We start from the raw sequence: 9,506 nt of genomic DNA, 5'->3' as shown, positions 1-9,506 counted from the left end.
CTAGAAAACTCAGCACACAAAAGAGTTCTAAACAATTTGATAAAATTAATTCTTCCTTCTAAGACTGAGTACTTCCCAGCTCACAGCCATACTATACTCAGAACAGTGTCATAGATGCCACCTAAACCACTGCAAGTCACCAACATAGGACACAGAATAGATCAGATGAAAGTGTGATACATTTGATTAAAAGGACCCCGATTTTTAAATGACACTGACAAGATTTCCGAATTGAATTTCCAAGTTCAAGCTCCCATGAAGTCTGAATGGTCACAGCTATAGTAAACAATACAGGTGAAGCCGAGTAATAACTCTCACACATAAATTTATTTAGTATCACTATTATTTCGCATTTTTTTTTTATTGGAGTGCAGCACAAATACTTTCCCTGAAACAATAACTTCAAAACATTTAGGAACATAGCTGTCAAAAATATTAAATACATACATTTTAAAAAATCTAAAACATGAATAACAACATAAGACGTATTCACAATGTAACTTCTCCATCATTTACAGTATTTATCTCAAATACTGTAAGAGGATGCAAGTCTGAAAATATAAGTATTTTAAGCTATCACAGAGCATAGAAAATATATGAAAATATCCACTAACATGTGGCACAATATAAATATTCTACCCCGAGAGAGAAAACAAGTGTAGTCTTTTGTGTGACACAGATCATTATTCATCACAAATCATGATGTTACATCAGAGAGCTGTTGCTCATGCAACAGCAGCTCTGGTTTTAGTTGAGAAAAACATGCTCAATGCTTGTGAGCAGGGGACATAGTGGTCTGCGAGAATGCATGTTTAGGTACTTAGCCATTTAATTTAGCTGGATAAGAAACAATGTAATGTTTTCCTGTTCTTAAACATTGCCATCTGTATCTCTGGCACACAAATTAAAAAAAGAAGGGTGTGACCATTAAAAGTACGTGTCCTGAGATTTCCTTCTTCAGGGGGCAAAGAGGTTAAAATGGAAAAGCTGATCTGTGTATAAATCAGGAACACATGTGGTAATGAGAACAAACAGCAGCCAACAGGCAGGCGGGGAGGACTTCTCCAGGCACAAAATGAGATGGGACAAAAATACCATCTACTGGAAAGGAAGTGCAGCAACTGATTTTCACTTTGAAATTGGTTTTAACCAATTCTATTAAATCTTCATAATTATTTAAGCACTCATAAATAACTCTGAGGTTTTAAAACTTGGTTTAACTGAAAAGCTGTCTGTCCAGTAGTGCAAAACATCGTTGCTTTAGCGTTAATACTGGCTTCTATCTGTACAAAATCAGAGGTGATCTTAACACCTGTAACAGGATCTATGTGTTTAGTATCTGAGTGAAATAACAAAACAGTGCAGACGTGAGCAGACTTCATCTTAAAGTTACGAAATGTTTGTGTCTGCAGCCTACCTACTGGAAGTAGATACCAACAGCCAGTCTCCTACTCAGGCTGAAACAGTTTTGCTTGATTTCTTTGGAGATAAACAGAATATTTAACATAGTAAGTTACAGTTCACTTAAAGCTAAGAAATATAACACAGTTGTGAATAACAATCGTTTTGATGCAATGCATCTGATATACCAGTGGCAGACCCCCAAAATATTAAGTTGATTAAAGTAAGTCTTTATCTTCACCTTAAGACTTGTTCCTTGACACAGACAGAAAAAAATAAAGAAAACATTACAGATCACAAAGCACTGAATTTTCAAGTGTAAAGTCATACCAAAATCTTGATAAATTATCATTGATGTCATAGGTGAGCAATCGGTCAGGAACGTCATTATGGGTGCCCTGCACTGCTAACACATGTGGTGCTAGGGCAAAGGGTACGTCATTCAGAAGATCTGACATGAAAGGGCTGCTTTCCAAATTTTGACTCCTTTCATTTCCCACCTCTGCACTTGACACAGTCAACTGTGATCGGTGCCCTGTATTTATCTAAAGAGAACAGAAGAACAGAAATTTAGACACTACAAGTCAGGCAGCTAAGGCTTTGTACTTAGAACCATCATGACCTACTAATAAATGAAAACAAAAAATACAAAAATAAAATCAGTTTCAGAGTTTGGTTCAGGTAGATCTAAAATAGCAGTTCTTGATACATGTCGATATAATTCTTTAGATCAGGCTGACTTGAATTAAGGCTAAAACAACAATTGATTTTTTTGAATTATTAGGGATATTTCTCCACCTAATGTTACTCTGCATTTATGAAACCCATGAGGCTGGTGGGACTTTTTGTCATTATGTCCAGTCTTGTTTAGGGGAAGTTATTTCATATAATTCCTTTCATAAACTGATGAAGCTCCATCTTTTGTTCCCCCATTCCTTTTCAGAAGTTGTCTAACAAAGGCATGACTTTGATGATTAAAAAACACTCCCATCCCAGTTATTTTGAAGTATTAATGATGTTGTTTTTCAATTTGAAATGGAATTGCATGACTGGTTGGTGAGGTCTATTATATATGGCAATACATGCATTGCCAAATACGTGCTTTATAGAAAAACAGAGTTAACAAAACTTTAAAAACAACCAACAAAACCCCCTGAACCAAACCCAACAATAAATAAATAGATAAACAAACCCCTGCCATATAGAAGTAGTCAATATCATTTACAGAAAATGTCAGCAGATGGGATGCTGGACCCAATAGACTTGCAAGCTTTGATATTGGCCTATCAATATAACTTTATTAAGTGCCTAAAACTTCTACTATTTTAAAAACAAAGAAAAGACTATTTACTCTGCCTCTAGAAATCAAATCTAACTTGTTTTACTACTTACAGCAATAAAATACTAAGCAAACTGATAGCTCTCACGTCATCTCTAGGAGTAAGATGTTTGTTATATGGATTTCTATTTTGTATAAGGACATATACAGAAATATTCAGTAATTTGTTCAAAAGTGCTTAACAAGTCATGTCAGAGCCAAGAACATTAGACATGAATTTCTGACTGCAGTCCTGACTTCTTCCTTTCAACTCTCCATACTCAGCACACAGCAAGAAAAATCCAAAGCTTACACTGTTACTAGGGAAGGGAGAGCACTGAAAGCTTTAAACGCTAATTTGGTGTTCAACTGATTATAAGAGTTAAATGGATCTAGTTGTGTGGAGGTTGCTTTCATCCTAAATTATTCTATGATTTTTAGGGGAGTTGTAGTGCTCAAGATCTGACCTGTGCTGGAGTTGAATGTTAGAGATCATGGCTGTTACAGAACACCTGAGGTTGTGGCTGTTTGACAGAAGAACAGTTTGGGCAGTGGAGTGGCAGTGGGGTTGGTTGTTTTCCTGCTTGGGAGTATGTAACACAGCTAGGCATTTAGCCAGGTAAAAGACACTCCATCTCCTTCTCAAAGGAAGGACTGGATTTGACTTGAATGCAACCTGAGCACTAGTCATTCCTTACACAACCCAACATTTCATCTAGCAGGACAGATAAACAAACATTAAACTTTCTATTAAACCATCAACAATGAAATAGATAATTGTCCTGGTTTCAGCTGGGATAGAGTTAATTTTCTTCCTAGTAGCTGGTACAGTGTTATGTTTTGGATTCAGTATGAGAAGAATGTTGATAACACACTTGACATTTTCAGTTGTTGCCAAGTAGTGTTTAGACTAAGTCAAAGATCTTTCAGCTTCCCATGCCCAGCCAGCAAGAAGGCTGGAGGGGCACAAGAAGTTGGGAGGGGACACAGCCAGGACAGCTGACCCAAACTGGCCACAGGGATATTCCATACCATGTGATGTCATGCCCAGTATACAAACTGGGGGGAGTTGGCCTCGCAGGGGGATCACTGCTCAGGAACTAATTGGGCATCGGTCGGCAAGTGGTGAGCAATTGCATTGTGCATCACTTGTTTTGTATATTCCAATCCTTTTATTATTATTATTGTCATTTTATTATTGCTATTATTATAATTATTATTTTCTTCCTTTCTGTCCTATTAAACTGTTCTTACCTCAACCCATGAGTTCTACCTTTTTTTCCCCAATTCTCTCCCCCACCCCACTGGGTGGGGGTGAAGTGAGTGAGCAGCTGCGTGGTGCCTAGTTGCTGGCTGGGGTTAAACCACAACAATAACCTTGCCAATTTAAGTCAGTCCAGAGTCAGCACTTGTCTTAGGTGACAGAGGAAGCTCGCTCCGCCATAAGCTACTGGGACAGAAGGGGTTAGTGGTGCTGCACACTCTGAAATGGACCCTCATTTAGAAGCTTTTGTTTATACTCATGAGGACTAGAAACCTAAAGCTTAATATAAACTTCCCAAGATCCATTACTATTATGTCACAGAATAATAATGTAAAATTTCTTAAGGTTAAGAAGTTTTATTAAAAACAATGACTGCTAGATATAACTACTAACGTTACTGGTTATGAACCAATACAAAAGACAAGCGAATGAGCTCCAAAGGAGGCAAGTGAGGAAAGCACCTTCCTACTGAGCTGCTGGGATTCACTTCCCAGTAAAAATCCTATTTGATTTTTCCCCCTTTCTTTCAGACCACCTTCTGGCTAATTGCTGTAAAACATTTTATTTTATATCAATAAGGAAAGAGTAGTCCCATCTTTACCTATTCTTCTAGGCCACTTCAGAGCCTTCTGGAGATAGAGAGGGTATGTCGCTGGGTTTCTCCTGCTTTAACAATATTCTCTAAGCTACTCTAATACTGACATGTCTGTACTACATAACTCCTACAGTTTCTTGTTCTTTATTTTCCCTAGCCTTCCTTTTCTCAGTTCTCTATTCTTATGAGTAGCTAACAGCTCTTCAGAAAGCTACATGCAACAGCACAGGCAAGAGTTGATAAAGATTTCTTTGGCTTTCCTTACTGATTCTGGTATCTTTAGAGGGCAGAGAAAATAGGAAAGCTAGCAGAGAAGTCAGGAACATAGCCCCCATAGTTCTCCTACTGCAGCTTTCCAAGCTCTCAGCAAAAACCCAAAGGCAACAGCACTGTAAGTCTGTAAGTTCAGGAAAACCCTAAAACCTCTTGTACTTGTCTGTTCTAATCAGCACAGATATGTTCAAATCATAGATGAGCAGCTCTCACAGAATCATAGAATGGTTTGGGTTGGAAGAGACCTTAAAGATCATCTAGTTCCAACCCCTCTGCTATGGGCAGGGACACCTTCCACTAGACCAGGTTGCTCAAAGCCCCATCCAACCTGGCCTTGAACACTTCCAGGGATGGGGCATCTACAACTTCGCTGGGCAACCTGTTCCAGTGCCTCACCACTCTCACAGTAGAGAATTTCTTCCTAACATCTAATCTAAATCTACCCTCTTTCAGTGCAAAGCCATTACCCCTTGTCCTATCACTACACTCCCTGTTAAAGAGTCGCTCCCCAACTTACCTGTAGGCCCCCTTTAAGTACTGGAAGGCTGCTGTAAGGTCTCCCTGGAGCCTTCTCTTCTCCAGGCTAACCACCTCAACTCTCTCAGCCTATCCCACTTTACAAGGGATGTTATCTTCTACTGCTAATTGATAACACTTAGAGGGAAGTCTTCCTTCTTGTCATGGCCAAATAGGCCTAAGGTGTGCATCATAAAATTCATAAACATCTTCTGCTACAGACATACTCTCTTGCTAAGAACACTGCCAAACACACAGAACATTTATTTATGTTAATGATATTTATCTGACGCCCCCTCTCCCAATACTTCAAATAAGTACTTAAATTTGTAGCTGCTGTAAACTTAAACGCTTCCCTGAATTTCTACTCTGCACAAATTTGTTACATTCCCTCTTGAAAGAAATAACCTGTGGAACATTTATTGAGGTGCTGATATTCGCTTGTATTACATCAATCTCATATTCTGAAGGGGAAAGCAGAGCCAGAAAGCTCCAAATGAAAAACAGGAAAAAGTTACACCTAGGAATCAATTAAGCAAGATCTTCAAAGACCCTTCTGCCTCCCCCCACTCCCACATTCCAGGTAAAAATGATCCCTCACTCACTGTCCTATTCCCATAGCTCAGATGATAATCAGAAATCCCTAGAATCTAATGTGGGTTTTTTTTGGCAAATTATACTTTTATGAACACCTGTTTATATCTTAATTGTCCCACAAGCTGGATGAACTCAATTTACATTGCAAATTAGACTATCACATGGCAAAACTAACTTCAAAGAGGAAAAAAAAAAATCGGAGAGAGCATAAAGCATCTTGGATCTTCTTTTTTTCCTCCAGAAACCTTACATTTGTTAGAAGGGTGCCAAATGGGCAGCCCCAGAAATTAAAACCCTTTCTGCACAGAGAACATACCATGTATTGACAACGATAGACAAAGAACCAGCTTTTCTTACTCTCAAGTCCCACTCCACATTTCAAAGCAAGACTGCAGTAAGGAAGGATGAATTACACTAATATTGTTTTACTGTTAAACATCATTTTACCATACTCAATTTCTGCATACTGTCAGCAAGGTTCGTAATAGTCTATAGATTCTGATACTACTTGAACAGCCAAATCAGTTTCATAAATAAAGCCCAAAATGGCTGGGAGCAACATAGTACAGATAAGCCAGGAACAAAGAAAAGCATCAGGTCAGTATAACGAAAGCCATAATCTGATCTCAGATCCAACAGTCTTTGCGTCCCAGTCTACCCAACCTTTCATGAGAAGGTCTTGGGTCCAATACGACAAGATCAGTTTACACGCATAAATGAGAAAAGGACTTGAGATTTCCTATTTCAGTTTCACCCATAAACCATTACTGTCTCCCCCATGAAAATGGCTATTTTTCACTATTTTAAAATGTTCACATTCACTTTTTAATTTATAGCAAATCACATTTTATGTTACTATTATTGAACTGACATCCGAACAAATTATACAATGGGAAAAATACAAAACCTGGGGAGGACGATTCTTTAATGCAGTATGCAAAACACGAACATGGTAGAAAAACGCTGGCCAAAGTTAACCTGGAAAGTTAACTGAAGATAGGCTGTGGTAAAACTGTCACGTTTGCAGTTTAACTCCTTGAACGTTGTGGAGCCCATTCCTTTACCTAGTATACAATGTGTCATATGCATTATGGCATATATTATCTATTAGGTATCTACATACAAAGAAAAAAGTTCCTGTCCTGAACAGTTCAGGTTGCAAGAAGTAATTTTTCAATTCTGCCTAGCACAGTCATTACAGGCAATCATTGCCCTTTGCTATGCAGAATTGTTTCTGAGCACTCTTGCAGTGATACTTAGATATTGGCCTCATGCAAGATCTTACCAAGCTAGACATATTTTTGCGCTTCTAAATCATAAAGACATCCTTTAAATGGGCTAAGACATATTTCACTCATATGCTGGAGAATCCACATCAGTGAAAAGACCTTGATGAAGCCAACCTGACCAGCAGGCCTTTATAGCGACTGCAGTAACGTAATGAAGAACTGGACACTCTGGTAGAGAACATCAATCACACATCAGTGCTGAGATCACCCAAGCTGGTTACAATGCAAACACCAGCACAAAGCTATGTGATGCAATCAAAGTCAAGGTTATGAAATAGCTTATGTTTTCATGCATGCATTCTTCAAGCATATATAGAACTGCAAGTCCTAGAGAATTTGATATCCCACATTAGTCACACCGATTTCTACTTAAATGCCTGACTTATTTATCCAGAATACAATCTATTCGGAGCATATTCTCTGGACATTAGCTAAACAAAGCACTGCCAAATGCTATGACGCACAATCCTGCTATGAGAAATATTAATTGAATACACTTAGAAGATCACCAAACAATTTACATTTCACCAAACACCAGGGAGTCAAAAAATCAGTTAAAATTAGAGAAGGTATGGTAATCAAATTTAATTCAACTAAGCAAGGTGTCTTCTTCATTCTTGGTTTGCAATCCAAATGAACAGGGATAAAAGAAAACAGTATGTAAACATATATGGTAGCTGGCCACCAGATACTAATTGCACTCTGACGGCAAGGGTGTTATATGTTATTTCAAAACTAACAAAGTATAGAATTATCCTCTAAAGTAAATTCTTCCTTTTTGCTCTTTTTCTTTTTTTAAATGTTTCTCAGCTGCATTTAAAAACATCTAATTTGCTGCATCTCTGTGCTAACCATAAGTCTGCCAAGAGTCTCGTAAGAAAGAAAAAATGCATAGTTTACAATGTACTGAGAAGCTGGATTTACAGTGCTCTGAAGCAGAATCAAAGATCACTGCTAGCATTATTATCATCTAAACTACTGAACAAGGTTTTCTAACAAAAATTGAGTGATTTAAAGAAATTTCTACTTTCTGTAGAAAGAGTTGTGGGTTTTTTTCCAGAAGCAGACCCATTTTCCTTAGAAAGACAGCCTTGAGAAACAAAAAGTACATTCAGTCTTCCAGAATATTTAGTAAATATCATAATGATGACAGAGACCTACAACACTACTGGTGATACAGAAATATTATCTTTATTTCATGCAATTTTGTAGTATTAGAGCAAATAGTGTATCATAATGTATCTCGGAATTTATTTAGCACTACGCAGTTACTTCTGACGTGTCTAGAAATGGAAATTGTCTTAGGGGATTGTTCTTCCAGTTGTGTTTCAGCTGATGCTTTTTAGGGTATTCACTGGTCCTTTTTAGAAAATTTGTAGGAATTCCAGAGTGAGCATCTCCACTGAGGACGATTCACTTTGCAAATAAGAAGAGTAATGGCAAAGAGGAACAGCAGGGAAAAGAAAAATTATTCACAAGGCACTCTGAATGTTTAGCACTTTGTATTAAAAAATCTAAGCTAGAAAAAAAGGATCAGTAAAGCCTTGTTGGAGGGGGAAAAGTGTACATGACATGACAGTTTTTAAATGTCACAAAAACCCCAACCCAAACATCAACAACAAAACACCCCCACAACCAACACACCAATAAGTATGTGACCTATATCCTTACAGAACTGAAAGGAGGGAAGAACCCACCCGGACAAGCACAAAACAGATGCCCTTGAGATGGTTTGGAAAACCTCATGCGAATCACGAAAGCTGCTATTCTTTCAAGGCTTGCTCAAAAGTTTAGTCAGCATCCCCTTCAGGGACTCAAGAAAAAAGTTATTTCTATCTGGGAGAACAAAAGTAGATGAAAGAAGTAGCGCTGGAGACCTTGCAGTAGCTCATTGCTGTACCCAAATGACTTTTGGTCGCTTTCTTTCTTTCTTAACAGAAATGCAATGAATAGGATTGTAATACTAGCTCAAGATTGGTGTTGTCAGTGGTTGCAATAGGCAGACTTCCATGCTGAAAGCTTTGGGCTAAGATCAAGTCCTTGGAGAGGCTTTTAGAAGCAAGAATGGCTGTCAATGGAAATCAGCTTTCCCATTTGCTTTGGGCTCTTGTTTCCCAGCTTCTTATGACTCTCATTCTGTAATACAGCAGTAATTTGTCTTTCTTAAAGAGCTGCTACCTGTACAAATTTTGTGTGATTAGTAGGCAGCATGTTTTTTCTCCATTTATCAATATTGCTGTTCAGAGGAAAACA

General features: G+C 38.0%; 1 protein-coding gene across 3 annotated transcripts in view; it reads right to left on the bottom strand.

Annotated features, from left to right (window-relative positions):
- Nucleotides 1–325: 325 nt before the first annotated feature.
- The window catches only part of UMAD1 (UBAP1-MVB12-associated (UMA) domain containing 1), an 84,922-nt gene continuing 75,741 nt past the window's right edge, over nt 326–9,506 (bottom strand). For all 3 annotated transcript variants that reach the window (XM_075049803.1, XM_075049811.1, XM_075049794.1), the window contains one exon: nt 326–1,946. In XM_075049803.1, the coding sequence (XP_074905904.1) occupies nt 1,689–1,946 (258 nt within the window). In that variant the 3' untranslated portion in view covers nt 326–1,688. The remainder of the gene's footprint in view (nt 1,947–9,506) is intronic.

Source organism: Buteo buteo, chromosome 2 (assembly GCF_964188355.1).
Source record: "Buteo buteo chromosome 2, bButBut1.hap1.1, whole genome shotgun sequence".
Taxonomy (NCBI): Eukaryota; Metazoa; Chordata; class Aves; order Accipitriformes; family Accipitridae; genus Buteo; species Buteo buteo.
This window is presented reverse-complemented; position numbering and strand designations above follow the sequence as displayed.